The 20,335-nt window shown below is 38.3% G+C and overlaps 1 protein-coding gene across 17 annotated transcripts in view; it reads left to right on the forward strand.

Moving 5' to 3' along the window:
• BICC1 (BicC family RNA binding protein 1) overlaps nt 1-20,335 on the forward strand; it is a 315,686-nt gene that overhangs the window by 290,398 nt on the left and 4,953 nt on the right. For 10 of the 17 annotated variants that reach the window (XM_016918345.4, XM_016918346.4, XM_063781807.1 and 7 more), the window contains 5 exons: nt 478-517; nt 899-1,053; nt 7,729-7,885; nt 11,445-11,605; nt 14,251-14,350. In XM_016918345.4, the coding sequence (XP_016773834.2) occupies nt 478-517; nt 899-1,053; nt 7,729-7,885; nt 11,445-11,605; nt 14,251-14,350 (613 nt within the window). Of the gene's footprint in view, nt 1-477; nt 518-898; nt 1,054-7,728; nt 7,886-11,444; nt 11,606-14,250; nt 14,351-17,100; nt 17,180-20,335 lie in introns of all 17 variants that reach the window. The other 7 variants (XM_063781798.1, XM_016918347.4, XM_063781809.1 and 4 more) reach the window with 1 other exon arrangement.

Here is a 20,335-nt window from a genome sequence, read left to right on the forward strand (position 1 = left end):
TTTCTTAAGGTATCTTGACATCATACCACTTCAGGCCACGCTTACCTAAATGAAGAGGGGATTTTTGAGACCCTAAGGGGGCCAATAGATACATGACAGCATTTTGGAAATGTATACTTTCAAAACCCACATTATTATTATTAGGCTGTTCACTATATTCTAGCAGACATTGGCTCTGGTGTGCTAGGTATTTATGGTAAATAAGATTTTTTTTTCTTTTTTTAAGGAAAAATTCTAACTCTTAAAGTCAACCTTAAAGTCAGAAGTGGTAATTTATCATTACTAATTAATTAGTGTTGGAAGCATGTTTAAACTTACAGACATACCTTGGATTTCTGTGGCATTATTGTGCAAAGCTTGGTGTATGTCTCAGGCAGATTCATGGAACACAGTCAAAACCTTTGTTCTCTAACCATGGAGTATTGGCATGACATTTGGAGAGACTGTCAATAAAGGTATTTTCTGTTTCATTTTCAGGCATTTGACTATGAACAGAAGAAGCTATTAGCCACCAAAGGTATGTGATACACTAATAACTTACACTTGACTATATTTTAGTACACTCATAAATGTTTTTTGAGTACTCATGGTGAATCGAGAACTTGAAAACTCAGAAAAAGAAACCTAGAATATTTGGGTTCAAGTTGCATAAATTCTGTTGAATATATTTTGTTGAATGGTTTAGCATTAGACCAATTAAGAAATCATTTAGCATTTTTTCATTTATCATTACTTTGGATAAAATATTTCATTAAGATATTTTTAGACATTTTGTGTTAAGAAATAACATTCAGTGATAATTTCTTCACATATATCAAAGAAATGACACTTATCATCAGTATTTTATTTAAGAAATGCATTAAACATACCAAGCATTGGTTTTATTTTGTTTCCAAAGCTATGTTAAAGAAACCAGTGGTGACGGAGGTCAGAACGCCCACAAATACCTGGAGTGGCCTGGGTTTTTCTAAATCCATGCCAGCTGAAACTATCAAGGAGTTGAGAAGGGCCAATCATGTGTCCTATAAGCCCACAATGACAACCACTTATGAGGTTTGTAGAGTCATGTCCTACTCATTCTTCCTGTCTGTTCTCTCAGCAAAAGAGGACAGTCCTTCCCCCACCCTCATTCTTTATGTACCTAAAGGAAAATGATTAGTGGTGACTTGTTTTTATTTCTATTCTTGTAAACACACTGTTATAAAACTGATGCACTCTTGTGTATTATGATCTTTTATCTGTATTCTCTCAAAGTTGTTGGTCAGCTCTTAAAGAGATGTAAATTTGGATGTGAGTTTTTGTTGAGGGTGGAATGTGTCATAAATGATAAGCGTAAGGCTGAGATTAAGCAAAAGGGAGATGTAATATTTCATAAAAATGTATAAAGAGTCCTATTATCCAAGGGTTTCACTAGCAAGGTCACGATAGGGGAAAAGGCAAATATTCAACAAAAATAGGTTTTTTCAGATATGAGTTAAAAATTCAGTGTGCTCAGATGTGCCAAGAACACAGCAAGAAGTATCTGAAACAAGTGCTCCAAAATTTTTATGTTTCCCAGATGTTGGCTGCCCTGCTCGGGGTGAGACTGGGAAGCTGGCATTCCTACCATATGGAAGGGATGGAGAGTTCCATACTCCACAGCCAGGCTACACGCGATTCACCAAGCAGGCCTTTTCCATTTCAAAGTATCAGATTTTGGCTCTAAGCCTTTGGGAGTGGGGGTGGGTCTAGAGAGAGCGTGCACACATACACAATGCTGGGAGACTGTACAAACCCAAACATGGATGAAAATGATTAATCCAGAAGTCACAGTGTTCAACCAGAGAGAGCACTGAAGGCCAAAAAACCAACACTGGTTAAGGGTTTCATAATTGTTAGTCTAATAACTAGCATTTGTAGATTGACCTTTTCTCCACCCATTTTCTTTGTAATAAATTAGGCTATTGATGAAACACAAAAGCAAACATGCTGCTTTTTTTTTTTTTGTCTCTTTTGAGTAAGTGAAAAAGAAAATACTATTGAAATACTAAAAGAAAGAGTCTCCCGTGAATTTCATTGTCAGAGTTATAGTAGCAACCTGGCAGGCTGTATTTTAAAGATTGAAGTTACCTTCAGCAGCAGAATGTAGGAACCATTATGAAAAATGTTGAGGCTCTAGGAGGTACACTCTTCTTTCTTCCATTATAACACAGAGAGAAAATAAACATCTCCTTTTGTTAACAGAGACCATAAAACTGCTGTGCTCATTCTTAGAGTTTCACCTGATGTACGGTATGGCTATTCCTTTCAGCCCATCCTTGCTTTTGATGGAGTGAAGTGTGCCAGATTGTTGACTGTGTTCCTATAGTTTCAAAGATGAAGTATTTGCTTTAGAAATGCTCATTCAGTTCCGCTTTCTAAGACCAACAGTAGGACAAGTTGAAAATGATGTTCATTTCGGTAATGGAGTGGTCAAGTGCAGGGTTCTGATAACCACCTCTGACCAGATGTATAGCTTTGGTGAGGGACTTCACTCATCTGAGCTGTGTCTCATTCAGGTTGTGCTGAGAAGGGCATTGGAGAGGGCATCCAGTGATTAGCATGATGTGTTGTCAGTTCTTAGTGATATTTTAAAAAACTTTTTTTTTTTTTTTGACGTGGAGTCTCACTCAGCCACCCTAAGCTGCAGTGCAGTGGCACGATCTCGGCTCACGGCAACCACCATCTCCCGGGTTCAGGCAATTCTCCCATCTCAGCCTCCCGAGTAGCTGGGATTACAGGCACCCACCATCATGCCCAGCTAATTTTTGTATTTGAGTAGAGACAGAGTTTTACCATGTTGACCAGGCTGGTCTTGAACTCCTGACCTCAGGTGATCCGCCCACCTCAACCTCCCAAAGTGCTAGGATTACAGGTGTGAGCCACCGTGCCTGGCCTAGTGATATTTAAAAATTTTTTACTTTATTATTATTAAGAGTCTCACTCTGTCACACAGGCTGGAGTGCAATGGCAGGATCTCGCCTCACTGCAACCTGTGCCTCCCAGGTTCAAGCATTTCTCTTGCCTCAGCCTCCCGAGTAGATGGGATTACAGGCATGCACCACAACGCTCAGCTAAGTTTTGTATTTTTTTTTCTTTTTTAGTAGACACAGGGTTTCACCATGTTGGCCAGGCTGGTCTCAAACTCCTGACCTCAAGTGATCTGCCTGCCTCGGTGTCCCAAAGTGCTGGGATTACAGGTTCTTTTAAGTTTTTTACATTTTTTTCATTTTTAAATTTTAATCTATATACTTATTTATTTTGAGACCAGGTTATGAGACTGGCTAGTCTTTGTATTTTTGGTAGAGTCACGGTTTCACCATGTCGCCAAGGCTGGTCTCAAACTGCTGGGCTCAAGCAATCCACCTGCCTTAGCCTCCCAAAGTGCTGGGATTACAGGAGTGAGCTACCACGCCTGGCCAGTTCTTACTGATATTGAGTGGCTATTATTATTTCCAGTGGAGGACTTACTTTATCCTGAAGAAAACCAAGGGCTTGCTGAAAGATGAGATTATGTTTATGAATGCTCATTGGTGGAAGTATTTCTGCACACTCAAGCTAGTTATGCTTTTTTATATTCAAAGGAATATCTTAGGGTATTATGTGAACACATAAGAATTTAAGGTAATAGTAGTAATTATCTTAAATCATATTCATTTAGTTCACCCACAATTTTATTCAATCCCCACAAACTCCTAGTAAGGAAAGAGGGGCCCAGAATGGCTAAGTGTCTTACTCAAGGTTACTTATACTCCTCTCCCTAATGATTTAACCCAAGAGAGTCCATAGCAAAGGGTGGTATGTAACTGATCTAGAGCCATGTTGCCATAGTTTTATGAACATAAGAATCACTTGGAGAGCTTAATAATCCAGACTCTTCTCCTAGGATCTCACTCAAAAGGTAGGGAGTGAGAACCAGGTATCTATTTGTGTTTTCAGCAAGAACCTAGTATAATTGTGATGCATGTGTCCCACAGGAAACTCTGCTGTAAAGGGATGTAACCCTATGGGGATAAGGGCAGGAATAGGCATAGGAGCCCAAAAGGCTCTTCTGCTCCAGCACTTGCCCAAGGACAGGTAGATCACAGATCACTTTCTGTGGGCAGAAATGTGCAGGGCCCCTGACACCATGGTTGAACTTCTTCCTATGGCTTTTCTTGCTTTGGCTATCTTGGGCTAGCCTGCCCCATCATCCTGGCTGGTGTTTAGCAGCCCATTCACATTGAAATTTGGGAGGAAAGGTGGGTGAGACCTGCTAGATTCCAGCATGGACATTAACCATGTAATCTGCTTTTCTTCACTGCCTCTTTAAGTGCTGCTAATGGAAAGATATGATCTTTTTTTTTTCTTTTTTGTGAATGGTGTTCTAGATTCTCCCTGGTATATAAGTTAGACTTGAGCTTTTCCTCATGTATCCCAAATTCTTTGAAATGTAAGAAAGGGCCCCTCACATAGCATGGTCTGATTTTCTGCAGCAGTGGCTGTGTATGTCTTTTCCTTTATTCTTCTATAGCTCAGAAGGATCAGAAATAGGGCATCCAGTGAGTATTGCCTCTATAGATTAGGAAGAGGGGAAGGGCCTGGGGAAAAGTAGAGAGGGAGATTTTTATTAAAATAGAGACCACATCTGTGCTTATGGCACTAATATTTTTAAGTTGGAGAGTAGCTAAAAACACCTTCCTTTTTCTTACTTTTTCCTTTTTCAAAAGAAAAATAAAGCCAAATGAACAAGGAGAATGCCGATCTGTAAAAAGAGCAAGCATGTTTGACCAATAGGTCCTGACAGGTGAGGGCTGCTCACTCGGTATGCCAGGGACCAAATGTTTCCCGCTGTAGCAACTTTGCTTGAGGCAAGAATCTGATACTTCAAACTCTGTATTCAATATTATTGAGAAGCTTAGCTTGAGCAGTTTTTTCCAGTTTTAGGGCAGCTTTGAGAAATTAATCTACTTCAAAGAGATCCCTTAGATAAGAAGCAGACACTTTGAAGCTTTTTTTGTTTTCTCCAAGATTCTAAATTATGACCCTGTCCCCTTATATTATATTGGGATACCAAAAGTCAAACAAAAGGCTGCTTTGACCTGCAGTAACTGTGTCACATCAATAAAGCTACAAAGAGGTTTGGGATTTTCTTTTCCTTTTTGCCACCCATCTCTTAAAAGCATGAGTAATGGTCACATATTCTTGGAGCAAATAAAAACCTGCACTGAGAATCAAAGGTGGTTTTCAACTTCCCTAGCACTGATAGTAACGAGATTGTCTGATTATTTTAAATCTTACAAATCTAGGAGTAGAAATATTTAAGATATTTTATCAAAATATACAAATAATAAAGATACTTTGATTGGAAATGCCAGTTTTTGGTCTCAGAAAACTTCATTTCCCTATACCCATTGCCAGAAGTTAGTGAAGGCATCCCATAGTTGTAGGGAAAGGAGTCCTTGAGATTAATTCAATAATTCCACAAATACTAAGCACCTTATGTGTTCCAGACACAATTTTATACACTGGTAATACAGTGTTTGAATACAAGGTTCTTACTTTCTCAGATGGAGCTTTCTTGTGGGTAGAAGGAAGCATAAAACAAACAAGAAGTCATTAGTAACAAGAGTCTCTGTTACATATGAAACAGAACCACTTTAGATTGGGTAGTCATAAAGCAGACCTTATGAGCAAATGACATTCAAGCTAAAACCTAGATGCCAAGAAAAGGCCATGAAGATCTGGGGAAAAAGTAGTAGGCCAAGGGAACAACTGGCACGATCATCCCAGAGTCAGAACCAGCCGGTGAGTTCCGGAAGCCGAGGTGGTTAGGGTGGGGGACCATCAGCATCAGAGAAGAGACTGGAGAGAGGCAGAGGCTGGATTATGGAGCCTGTCAGTTTATGGTAAGGCACAGTGGAAATACATCACAGGACTTTATACAGAGGCATATTTGTTCTAATTTGCATTTTAAGATATCAGTCTTGTTGCTTCATGGAAAATGGATTGTAGGGAGATAAGCAACAAGAGTAGAATTAAAATGGCCCTTAGGGAGGCAGTTGGGACATTGTGGAGGTGCATAGAAGTGAGCAGACTTGGGGTATGTTTAGAGATGACACTGATGAACTTGCTGAGGGATTGGCTGTGTTGCGGGAAGGAGGAACCAAGGATGACCCTTGGACTTTTGGCTGGAGCAGCTGGGTGAGTAGTAGAGTCACTAGCTGGGATATAGGAATTCTGAAAGAATAAGTTTGAAGATAGCTGATGGGGATGGGTAACAACAACTTGGTTTCAAGCACACTGAGTTTAAGATGCCTATCAGACAGGAAAATGGCAGTGTCAGACTGGCACCTCTGTGATTCTAAATTTCTTTTCTTTTTTTTTTTTTTTTGAGACAGAGTCTCACTCTGTTGCCCAGGCTGAAGTGCAGTGGCATGATCTTGCTCATTGCAACCTCCACCTCCTGGGTTCAACCAATTCTCCTGCCTCAGCCTCCTAAGTAGCTGGGATTACAGGTACGCACCACCACACCCAGCTAATTTTTGTATTTTTAGTAGATATGGGGTTTCACCATGTTGGCCAGGCTGTTCTTAAACTCCTGACCTCAGGTGATTCACCCACCTCGGCCTCCCAAAGTGCTGGAATTACAGGTGTGAGCCACTGCACTCGGCCTATGATTCTTAAATTTCAACAGAGAAATCAAATCTGGAGTTAGAAGTTTAGGAATCACTACTGTCATTACTTTTTGAAAGGACTTGAGATTACTTAAGAAAGTAGACAGAGGGAAGGGAAGAGATCCTAGGACCAGGTACAGGGTAATCTGACATTTTAGAATGTAAAATAGGAAGATTCTCCAAAGGACACAGTGAGGTAGGTGGAAAACCTGGGGCCTGGGGTGTCAGGATGCCCTAAAGAAAGAAATTTTTAAAGGAGGGCATAGTGAGCTGTCTTTATGCCATTGCAAGATTGAATTAAGTGAGTTTATTGAAGTGAACAGTAAAGGATTCTCTTGGAATTACCTAATGAACATAATATTTTGAAAGTCAGAGAATCTTGACTTTAATACTCTAGGTAATACTAAGTAGGGTGTCTATAATATAGTGATTAAATAAATACAAAGATGAATAAATGCAAGTTCAGTGCAAATTTTAAATTATTTTTGTTTTTATTGTGGAGAATTTAAAAAGATAAATTACTCCAGGTATGTAATTTGTTAGAGAGATTGTATCCTTGTTTGTTTAAGGGAGGGTAACACAGGGGAAATGACAGCTCCCCTTCCAACCTCAGGCTCTATTAGCATTTTGAGAAGCCAGCTTTGCCACATCACCATTTCTCTTACTTGTGTAATACAAGGCAGAGAATCTTTGCTCTACCAGGTGGAAGATTTGCTTTGTGGTCTCCAAAATTGAAAGGAGTCTCAGCATCCACTCTTCCAAATTTTATAGAAGGGATTATTTATCCCGGAGGCTCTCAGAACTCTCCCTCAGAATCTACTCCCCATAATGAAAGAAAAAGACTTCACTGTGCAAATTACCAAGTGTCCTTGGTGCTGCAGGGCAAAGGCTGTAGGCAGGTTCCACAGCCTTCCCGAGAGTCAACACTCATGAGTAACTGCGGTGGTTGGCAAGAGAAGTAAATGGCAGTGGTGTAATGTGGATTCTTTTCTCCTCCCACCCTGAAAAACCCACCTGATTAAATATTTCCTTATCTGGCTTTGTCTGTTTACAGGGCTCATCCATGTCCCTTTCACGGTCCAACAGTCGCGAGCACTTGGGAAGTGGAAGCCAATCTGATAACTGGAGAGACCGAAATGGAATTGGACCTGGAAGTCATAGTGAATTTGCAGCTTCTATTGGCAGCCCTAAGCGTAAACAAAACAAATCAAGTGAGCTTTGTGTTTTATGCACACTTTTAGGTATCCCCAGATTAGAATGTGTTTATTTGGGTTGGAGTATCACTGACTGTGGCCTCTCTGACTTCAAGTGCTTGGTGTAATTCACATGCCATCTCCTCTGTGAAGCCGTCCTTGTTTCTCCCAGTGAAGCAGGCCACCTGGTTCTCTTTCCTCTCACTCCATTTTGTGCATGCTTTCACTCTAGCACTTGCCATACCAAAGGGCAATTATTTATCTACCTATCTGTATCTCCTTGTGAAATTTGTGCTCCACAAACCAAAGACTGTATTTGTTCGTTTTATAAACATTTATGAAGTGTCCACGTGTCAAGTATTCTGTTATGCTCTGCCTTATTGGATATTTCTTCCCAAACGCCTAGTGGACTGTCTGACACCTAGTAGGTAGGTGCTCAGTAAAAGTTTGTGAAATGAATGCATGAATGGGTAATGTACACACATGCATCCAGGTGGTGACAAAAAGACAAGGACATAAGAAAGTGGTTGAGGCCAGGCATGGCAGCTCTCACCTGTAATCCCAGCACTTTGGGAGGCGAAGGTGAGATGATAGCTTGAGCCCAGGGGTTTGAGACCAGTCTGGGCAACATAGTGAGATTTCATCTCTACTAAAAAAAAAAAAAAAAAAAAAAAAAACAAGAGGCTGGGTGTGGTGGTATGCATGCGCCAATAGTCTTAGCCTACGTGGGAGACTGAGGTGGGAGGATCGCTTGAGCCCAGGAGTTTGAGGCTGCAGTGAGCTGTAATTGAACCACTGCACTACAGCCTGGGTGACAGAGCGAGACCCTGTCTCAAAAAAAAAAAGTGGTTGAGAAAAATGTGTTTGAATTAGCATCTTAGACCATTGAAGAAAGACTGTCCAGCGGGTGGCTACTAAAGGTGAATAGCAGGGTTTGATTTTGTAAATAGACAAGATGTTGCTGAATTCGCATAAACAGGAAAAAATTAACTTATTACAGCATGGGGGTTCTGGCTTTCAGCAAATCTGGCTGAGACTCAGCATAAGCCCATTGTTTTATCTACAACAGCACCCATACTCCTGGGCTGTATAAACAGATGAGAGCTGACATTGTCATCACAAGATATGCCCCAATGCCTTTTTTCAGGGTTTTTGACAAATTTGGAATCCTGAAACATGTAGAATATTTGAAGACTCCTTGAAGCTAGGCAATCTAGATGAGCATGGTAGACACTCAGTAACAGTCAGTTGTTACGTTACTATCAGTCATGTCAGCTGTATTGTCAGGAGTCTCAGATTTGAAAGGAGTAATCAGGTTGTTGGCCAAGTCTAAATAAGAAAGCACGGTCAACTATTTCATTCCTAAGTACACTGTCAATAGTAGCCTGGAGACTTCCCATTAGTTACTGGCTGGACGCTCCACCACTGACAGTATGATCAAGATGAGAGTCAGGCTGATGCCAGGCACAGATGGAGGGGTGTAAATGATGTCCAGTCTCTAGCCCAAGATACATTCATTTGATGCTTCTCTTTTTCTATCTTTATCTCCTTTCCCTTCATTTAACATTGGATAATTAAATTGACTGTACTACTCAGTTGAATAGAAGTTCAGGATTAAGATGGAGGATACATTAATAAAAAGGAATGATTAATGAAGCACAGTTATTTGGGTTTTGTCACTTTTTTTAGGGTATAGGCAGTTTAAGAGAGACTATAGAAACTACAAGTAGTTAAGACCAAAAAAAAAAAAAATTAAGTAAAAGTACGTTATAGGCTACTTTGAACATTTATCACTATGAACATTTTATTTTCAAACATTTGTTTTTAAAATTGTTAATAATTTATTTAACATATGTAAGATTCCTTTTAAATATGTAATCAATATAAAAATTATTTGAGATAGCTTACATTCTTTCTTAGGTTGTACAAAGTCTTTAAAATCTGCAGTGTATTGTGTACTGACAGAGCATTTTCATTCCCACTAGGCTCATTTCAGGTGCTCAATAGCCATGTGTGGCCAATGGCTACTGTATTGAACAGCACAGTTTTAGATAATTTCTCTTAACACTCTTGTCAAGGTCACCAATGTTTCCATTTTCCTGGGCATCCCTATTTATACCAGTTGCTGCAGCATAATTCTCAGTAACTCTTTTACTCTCGAAAAAAAAAGTAAATCTATCATTTGGACCATAAATTATATGGGCAGCCTTTCAGCCACTTTGATGTAGTCACATCCCACATCTGGTGGTCACTCACCCCAGTTTGCTTATCGCAGTCCAGTTTGTGGCTTTGTGTCACCTTTGACCCAGTACCTCAATGGTCTCTCCTCCTCAAACTGTTTTTATGACTTTAGGGCCTCTGCTTCACCTTTAAATGGTGGAGTGTCCCAGGACTCAGTATCTTGGGGTTTGGTTTTGGGTCCTTTCTCTACACATTCACCCCAAGAGATAAACAGCAGCTATCCTTAAGAGAAAAACCTTTTCAGGAAATGCCTTCCGTTTGAGAATCATAGAGGACATCTCAATTGGGAGATGAAAACAACTGGAGAAAGTGATCAATGACACCCAAAACAGTGCAGAACAAGATTCCTAGATTTGGCAGACACATGGATCCCCAGGGTAGACTAGATGGATCTGATTGGCTTTGGTCAGTGTTGTCCTCCCTCACCTCTTTGGGGATCTCTCCTGAAGCCACATCCTTGGTGTAAGAAGACAGATTTCCCACACAGGCAAGAGCTCATTATTGGTCTGGGAGGTGGAATGCCTGCACTCTGCTGAAATCTCCAAGGCTCTGTATGTGTATGTGTGTGTGACTTACTTGGCTTGGTTCAATAGTCTATCACCAGCGCTTGCTTGTCACTGGGTCTGAGAGCCACAGACAGTTTGTTGAAACCTTTGCCCACCAAATCAGTTGCAGAACCAAGGAAAAGTTCAGCATTGCTGTCTTAAAAGTTTTCCCCAGAGACAGATTTATTTTTGTCCTAAATTAAATCCAGGAACCCCAGCATCATTCTTATCACTTTATACATTACTGTTAATCTTGGAAGTGTGCTGTTTTGTGACCTTGCTACCCAATTTTATTTTTTAGGGAGCAGGATTTATGTGTTGCAATACCATACAATTCCTTTGACCAAAGGAAAGCACAGGTGTAGATACAGAGAGCCACCCTGCCATCCAACGGAGCCTGGACTTATAATAACTTTCCATACCTTTTTTTTGTCCCGGGGATCCTTTTTACAGCTCCTCATTTAATTCACATCCAATCAATTTTAAACAACAAATGCTTCTGACTACTCAGGGAGAATATGATGAATGATTATTAACTACAGAGGCACTGTTGCTGAATTTCTGCCTCCCAAGTGTAACCTTTTAAATGGCAAGAGCCTCCCTGAAAGCAATAACCAGCATTTCCTTAATGGAAAGCCAATATTTCAGTAAAGGATTGCTGTATTTCTACAGCTACTGCCCTATTCAGCTGAACAATGAAAGTTGAAATATTTAGGTGATTAAAACTTTTAATTAAACCATGTTCTCTCTGGGCATTTACACTTCAAGCCTGTCTCTCCTTTGCCTTTCAGCGGAACACTATCTCAGCAGTAGCAATTACATGGACTGCATTTCCTCGCTGACAGGAAGCAATGGCTGTAACCTAAATAGCTCTTTCAAAGGTTCTGACCTCCCTGAGCTCTTCAGCAAACTGGGCCTGGGCAAATACACAGATGTTTTCCAGCAACAAGAGGTCAGTCATTATTTATTTTCCCAAGTATCTTTGTTTTGATTGTGTGTATGATGACTTCTAGAATGAAATCACTTATTGACCTATGAGTATGCTTTCACTGAGCATTTATTCAAGTCTCATAGCTTGTCCTTGCTACTAAGAAAAATGTCATCTCATTTCTTATTTAGTGTAGCTAGTAAACACGGGATAGCAGAAATAGAGAAAATCATACTTGCAGAAAAATGTACAATAGCTGTCTAACAGTTTTAGCAATAAAACCCAATCGATATATAGATTCCTAGGAATTTTTGTAGTCACAGCTCCCTTAAGGTCAGCAACAAGTCTGTATTTAACATGATTTCGTTTTGAATCTGTTGTTATCTTTATTTGTGGCACTTAAAAGTAAATAACAGCATGTGAAATATCTCTGGCTGTTTTTGACTCATCCTGGTCATGCTGAAGTCTGTTCTTACAGAATATATGTTTTTTTCAACATGTTAATGTATTGATTAACTTATTGTTTGGGTTTTACCTGAACTGAGACAGAACTGAGATGTCTACTGAACAATCACGACCATGAATTTTGGTCAAACTGATTAGCCATATCCTATTATGTACTGGCATAAAGAAAAGAGGCCCCAGGCATGATTCTTCCTAACAGTGCTCTCATATTACTGGGGCACAGCTAACTCAAAGTGTCAGAAAATTAAAATGTTTCTATACATTTGTGTCTTTTTCAAATCAAGACATGGTCCATGTTTGATGCTAGTTGGCTTAATTTTATGTTAGAGAACATCTGATTTAGTCAGTAATTTCTAGGCACGTGTCAGTTAATAAAGAATCTATAGTTTTTACTAGGCACTTTGTATCATAAATTCAGTGTACTGCCCATGGTCCAATAAATTATTAAGTTTAAATGCTGAGCATTTTTGTTTTTTACATTGAAAGGGCAATTGTTGTGTGTATTAAATTTCAGGGTATTGATTTTTTTTTCTGTTTCCCCTACATCTGAGTTAGTGTTCATTTAACCAAGAATTTTCTAAGCTGAATAAACCTTTCATAATCAGTGCATTAAAGAATATATCTCTTTATTTTGTCTTGCTGGTTAGATGATGGTAGCTGGAAGCAGAAGTATTTTAATGTGTCCAGGCACAGAAGGTCAAAAATCAAGAGATTGAATGTTAATTCAATGATATTCTGGGTTTGTTTTCATCTATGTTTCCTATTTGAAGAAGCATAGAAATTGTAGGTATTTCTTATTCCAATTACTCCAAGAAGGAAAAAAACATGAAAGTATAAAGCCAGAGGGACTTAATTTAATATTTTATTAACTACAGCAGGGGTCAGCACACTGTGGTCTGTAGGCCAACTGCCTGATTTTGTAAAGTTTTATTGGAACACAGCCACATTCATTTGTTTACATATTGTCTATGGCTTCCTTCCAGCTATAACAGCAAAGTTAAGTAACTGCAACACTGACATTGTGGCCCACAAAGCCTAAAATATTTACCATCTGGTCCTTTAAGAGAAAGTTGGGGAACACTTGAGCTGAAGAATCTCTATTATAGAATTTCTGAAAACATATCTTTAGAACTGTGATAAATGATGGCCTAAGGTTTTCTAAGACCTGGATGTACCTTCCAAATCAAAACAGGACAATTTAAATTATCTTCAATATCATTTAATGAAAAGTTTTACCTGTTTATGGCATGTTGAAATTTGGTCATCTGCTTTTTTCAGTGTAGGATATTTTCTAATACTCAGATGTGATTTAACAAGAATCCCCCATAAGTAACTTCATGAGATTTAATTTATTGTAAGCATGTTGAAGATTCACTTAGCAACTTTCACAGGTGATATATCAACATGCATTATTACTAACCATACCTGCCAATTGTCTTCTTTGGTAAGCCCAGTACTTTATATCTATAGTTATAGTGAATGCTTACAACAGTTCTGCAAGATACAGTATTGTCAACCCTCTGTGCCCACAGCTAGTAATGGCAGAGTCAGGATCGAACTCAAGTCTCTTTGGCTTCAGAATCTGTTGTCTTTCTCTTCTTACACACTATCTTTAAAGGAAGGTGGGGGATCCTTGGGCAGTTTCCCTTCATACTTTGTTCCTGATGCCAGACAGTGCAGTTTTATAGTTCCTGCAAATACTTCTTTTGTGTCCCTTTCAGTGATAGTTTGCTGGGTTGAGCCAAGTGAACTGTAGATCTGATTGTGTCTGGGAATTCTTCTTTCAATCCTTTCAATCCTGTGTTGAACACAAAGGAAGATGCCATCTGTTATATTATTTAGTTTCTTCTTATAAAGATAAAGATACACTTAACCAATTCAAAATCCCAACCTAAGAAATATTTTTCTCTTCTCTGAACAGATAATGCTCTTCCTTTTATCAGTTCACAAAAATGGTACAATCTTTGTGTTTCCTTTTTTGCTATAGTTGCCGGGTTGCTCAGAGCTAAGTCTTCTGCTAGAATCATCATTTCCATTTCACCACCTTTCTTAATTCTTGTTTCTTAGGCTTGTGCTACCACCTTTCTTTTCTGGAAGTAGGCAGAGCATAATTAATAAATAAGTGTGACAACAAGTTGATCCTACAGTGGGAAAGAAAATAAGTAATTAATATATTGGTTATAGATTGACCTTTCTACCCACAGATCGATCTTCAGACATTCCTCACTCTCACAGATCAGGATCTGAAGGAGCTGGGAATAACTACTTTTGGTGCCAGGAGGAAAATGCTGCTTGCAATTTCAGGTGAATATAAATCTTCAACTCATATGTTAAAATCTGAATAACCTCTGCCAGTGGTCTCAGCCATTGGGTTGTTTCTACCCATTAACTGCTGGCTTACTAACCTAACACCTTGGTTGTGGTTTCAGAGGGTTTTCCTGTCAACAGTGTGACAGATCCTGAGACTGTCTTACTTTTTCATCAGGGCATTGCCTGAAAACCTGCCTTAACAAGGGTCATATATGAAAATAGATCTCTTCAGAAAGATCTAACCAAAATCGCCCTATGCAGAACATGAGAAGTTGGGGAGAAAGTTTAATTCTCCTCTTTGCAGTTGTGTTAAACAGTAATCATTACATTAGTGAATAATTATTCTTGATTGGCAGTTATGTTTCAAATGTGTGTGTCCTTGCACACCGACTGAGTTCATTGCACTGAGAAGAAAAGAATGCTGGTTGAATCTGGCAGTGTTACTTGTCTTAATTCTTCTTAGTCTTCCCACTGTTTTAATAGAATTTATGAGTCACAGGACATAGTATCCTGAAGATAGTCACAGAATGAAGGAAAATAATATCTGTCTCCCTAGGCCACTTTCTTTGTGCATCTGTTGCATATATATTTTAGAAAATGCTCTATACGTATTTATTGGGTGCCACTCATTTGAAAGGAATTGAGCCAGATAATGAGTCAGGAGTTGGCAAATACATAGTAATGAACCTCAAAAAAGCGTTTAGAAAAATATGCGGAAATTTGAAGGAGGGAATGGGATTAGTTTTTGAAGACTTGCCAATAAAGTTCTTGAATGTCAAGTTTATATGTGTCCCAGTCTCAGAAAGACAGACACACCAGGGGCAGAAGCCAAGTGTCATGTGCTGCAGAAAAATGAATGCTTTTTCAGAACACTGAATTTGCAGGCTATGCCTCAGTGAAGCCAGCAGTTACATCCAACTGGTGAAAGTCCATTCCAGACAACATTCACTAATCAGATCAGCAGATAAAATTTAAAACCTCAGTGGTTTTCCATTTTATTTTAGCGGCATGTTGAATGCCCCACCCATCTTCCCATAGGAAATCTTTATCTGAAGCAGATACAGGCAAAGCAGCTTTGAAATAGGAGTGGAAATCCAGCCATTGAGCTTCCTGGTGGCAGCCTATTGGGTTCTTCTGTGGATAGAGTTCTACACTCATCAGTTTTCCCAGAACTTCTTCTAAAATTACTTCTCGGATATACTGTGTGTACCCAAGAGGCTCTATTAATGGAACTCCACAGGGAAAATGCATAATTCCTGCTCATAAGATCATCTTCGTATAGTGGAAAGAACACTGGATTCAATTAGGAGATCTGGGCTTTACTTATGCTAAGTCATGAGTCCTTGAGTGAGTTTCCAAACCTCTTTTGGCTTTGGTTTATTAATCATGAAGGTAGATTGGAATTTGTGATTGTACAAAGGTCACCTTCCATTTCTAAGATCTGTCCTTTCATGTGATATCATCAGGCTTAGTGAAAATGGACAAAACTGTAGTTTTATTACTTGTTCTTTTCTACCATCTATGATAATAGAGTAATTTTTAAAATTTGTTTTCTGTAAAGCTCATCCTCAGGGGGCTATCCCTAGACTCAAGCTAACTTTAAAAGTTTTCATATTATTTTATTAATTTGCAAATGAAATTTATTTACCATTTGAAATGTGATTAACTTATGCATTCACCATACCTGTACTGTTGAAATATGCCTGCAGGCCAGCAATTTTCTATCAGTGAAGTGTGTAGTCCAGAGCTCCATAATCTTTCACTAGAGATTCATGGAATGGCAGTGAGGATATAGTGAAAACTAAGTTCATTTTTTGGTGTCCCAACCCAATTCTGAATTCTGTAAAGATTTTAGCAACAAGCAGATAGCTGTAAATACATTCGCAGGTTGTAGATAGATCATCAATACCTTTCCTCTGGAATATATCAGTATCTTTTGGGGGAGGTAAGATGGGAATCAGAAAGGTTTCAAGTTCTCTATTTTAAAAAAATATTTTTTCTAATCATCTTCTTTGTCATTCTGTTGAGGTTATATAGTACTTTTGCAGACTTCCTCTCTCAGTGGGGTTCACCAGGTCCTCTTGCTTTTAAAGGGAGTTTGAGACTGACTAAAATACTTTATGGCTGCTCTGCACAGCATAAAGGACTTGATTATTTTAAGAATAATTTTGTCTTACTTTGTTGAGTGCATTTGTTTGAACCTGGTAAATTATTTTCTCTGAAAGCAATACATTTTTATTGAGAAAATTCTTCATCAAAAAGCTTCTTTCTCCAGTTCAACTTATCTCATAACAAAGACATCCATTTATAGTCCCAGAACATTCTGTCTCCCTATAGATGCAGTATAGCTGGGCAGTCTGAACTCACCTTTGTCTTATGGTTATAGATTGGTTAGGTCCAGAGTTTGCTTAAAATTCCTTTTTAAATTTTGTAGATTTTAAACTTATAATCTGAGTGATTCTTTCAGTATAAGGTTTTGTTTTATTTTTAATCTCAGGCCAAAATACATTTAATGTTATAGCAGTAGATGAAATTTATCTCCAATGGAGATGGATCAAAGTATAAATTTGATCTCTTTTTCCCCAAATCCACTTTTTTTTTTGAAAATTCACAGATTTTTCTCAGAATATTTTCATGATTGGTTAAATGTACAGGGACTCAGTGAAAGGACGCTTAGCATCCTGTTGACAGGCTTCCCACCACGGCCTCAGGTAGATCTAACATTTCCCGACCTATTCTTTTAGTTTGTGACTCTGTTCAGATCCGCAACAAGATCCTGAGAGCTGCCAGGATTGTGTGAACCTTGGAATTTCAAAGAAAAAGGTTGGTATTTTCCCAAACCATCCCGTAGGCCTACTGAAAAATATTAGAGGAGTTTGCCTTATCATTTAAACAACAACAACAGCAATTCTAAAGTCTCTTCAGTAGGACTTGACCTTGATAACCTCTCTGGAAGATTTATCTCTGTGCATCACATTTAAAAACATATGTATGTACTCTCTTAGAAACTGTATCGGTTAGGGTTGGATTCCCTTGTGATCATTTTACTGTTTCAAAGATCTAGCTGATGTGTCTTTTCAGAATAAAATTTTTAATATTTATTTTGAAAAACTTTGTCTTCATGGCCCAGTTGTTGTCATGTGCTCAGTTATACATGTTATATATGCTAAAGGAGAATGTTGTTTGGCCTCATTCCTTCTTTTTCTTTGCTGTAAAGTGGGAATGTCTTCCTGAATTGTATGTTATTCCCCCGTGAGAAAATGGAGGCCGAAGATAGTCCCTAGCTTGAAGATGATAAAACTTTTCCAGGCTGTGTACTTAAGGGGATTCATTTATTCTTAACGCTTCTATAAGTTTGCCTTTAAATATATTCAATTCTGTCTTGATTTCTGAATTTTGAAGTGCTGTGTTTGTTTTTAACAAGATACATGTATTCAGCTTTTAATAACTGTGTTTCTGGAGGAACTTGAAACAACAGCCATCTGTATGCATGCCTGCATGTGTCTTTTGCTTGTAAAGATACCTTCCTTGCTTCTTCAGAGTGAAGCTGGGTTTTTCTATTTAAAAATTAAATTTGGCATGTTAAAATAGCAAATAAAGCTCTGTTATCTGGCATACTTGGAACTATCGATTTCTCAGATTTGTATTCCTGGTGCCTTGGTTGGTCTTCTCTGTCCAGTGGGTCACTGAAGGCCAGTGCTCAGGGCATTGACCTTTCCATCAAGCATGTGAGGTTTCACCTCTGTCACTTAGTACCTGTGTGGGCAAGTGACTTAGTCTATTTTTTAAATCAGTTTTTTCACCTATAAAATGGAGAATGGTAATATTATCTATCCCTTAAAGAAGACTTGAATAGGGCAAAATAAATGTAAAGTGCTTGTCATACAATAAGGCTAATGAATCATTGTTATTTTTCTTCTCTCCTAAGACCTATATATGAACAAAAGAGAGATGTCTCCAGTGTTGCTTTGACCATATAGGGGCAGGCGTTTACATTTTGGAAGGCAGTGGGGTAAAATGTGAAGGGTATTGGTCATCCTCCAGAACTTGGCCATAGGAGTGTGTCTGGTCATATGGTCATCCTTAACACCATGCAGTCTGTTACAACCTGAGTCTGTGTCGTCAGCATTACTGTAGATGGCCATATCTTACATTGTAACTTCACAATTCAAAAGGGGATTGATTGTGTGTGTGTGGTTTAAAAAGTACTGAGTACCATGCAAATATAAGGTGAATCACTGCTCTAGCCCCTCAAAGAGACAACTTTAAGCAAATCAGTTACATAATCCCTCTAATCTATTTTAAACTGAATAAATTTGAGGGTATTTGCATTTGTTTGGTATCAAAACCCTAATTTCCATAGTCTGATGATTCTGTGTACTTGCATGAGTTTGTCAGAATGAGTTACATCAGTGATTTTGAGGTGGGGGCGGAGGTTGATGCATACTCATGAAACAACGTAATCTGTTTCAATTAACTTTTTACCTTTCCAGTTAATAATTTTAGTTGGCAAAAGACAAACTAAACAGTGTTTTCAGAGTACTCTAATTTCTTTACCATTCAAATAGGGCACCTCAGGTTTTCCCTGAAATTTTAGATTCAAGTATTTGTTGTTTGTGAGTATTAATTTTCTAAGCTGATACGCTTTTTTTACTAGATTAATTTTTTATTCAAAGAAACCTACTCATATGCCTCTTTCTAAAACTATTTCTGACTCAAGAAGTATAGGGTTCATGAGTTGGCAGAGCCATGGGGGCTGTGGCTTAATACAGTTGACCCGTGAACAACATGGATTTGAACTGCACAGGTTCACTTATACACAGAGGTTTTTCAATAAATATATTGAAAATATTTTTGGAGATTTGTGACAACTTGAAGAAACTTCCAAACTGCATAGCCTGGGAATATTGAAAAAATTTAAGAAAAAGCTAGATATGTCAAGAACGCATATGTATGAAATATATACAGATACTAGTGTATTTTATCATTTACTACCATACAATATACACATCTATTATAACATGTTAAAATTTATCAAAACCTCACAGACCATATATGGCACCACTGGCAGCAGAGAGAAATGTAAACAGACAAAGACATTTTAAATCATAACTGCATAAAATTAACTGTGTTATATACAGTACTGCTGTAATAATTTCATAGCCACCTTCTGTTGCTATTGCAGTGAGCTCGATGTTACAAGTATCCGCTTAAAGCACTATATGACACTAATTTCCACCTGAGCAATTAATCTCTCCAGTAAGTTGCATGTAACAGTTACAAGTGATCTCTCACAGTTCTTGAGTATTTTTCATTGTGTTTAGTACAATACCATAGACCTTGAATAACACCATAGGACCCACATAAAGTGCCACTAATGCTCTCAAAAGCAAAGTCATGACATCATGGGAAAAAGTTGAATTGCTTGATATGTACCACAGATTGAGGTGTGTAGCTGCATTTGCCCACCACGTCAAGATAAGTGAATCCAGCATAATGACTATTGTTTAAAAAAAAAAAAGGAAAAGGAAATTTGAGAAGCCATTGCTGCAGCTAGACCTGCAGATGCAAAAGCCTTGCACTTTTTGCAAAATACCTTTTTTATCTTGCATTGAAAATGCAGCTTTTAGAGTGGGTGCAGGATTGTTATAAAAAAGCATACTTATTGACTCCATGATTCAAGAAAAAGCAAAGTCATTATATGACAACTTAAAGCAAAATGAAGGTGAAGGATCTAAAGTTGGAGAAATTAATGACAACAAAATATGGTATATTAATTGTAGAAAGAGGTTTGGCTTAACAAATGTGAAGATAACAGGAGAAGGAGCTTTTGTCAGCCACTAGATACCACATGAGTTCCCAGACACGGTTAAGAAAATCATTGAGGAGAAAGACTATACACCTGAACAGGTTTTTAATGCAGATGTAAGTGTCCTATTCTGGAAAAAAAATGCCACAAAGGATTTTTATTAGTAAGAA

The sequence above is a fragment of the Pan troglodytes genome, chromosome 8 (assembly GCF_028858775.2).
Source record: "Pan troglodytes isolate AG18354 chromosome 8, NHGRI_mPanTro3-v2.0_pri, whole genome shotgun sequence".
Lineage (NCBI taxonomy): Eukaryota > Metazoa > Chordata > Mammalia > Primates > Hominidae > Pan > Pan troglodytes.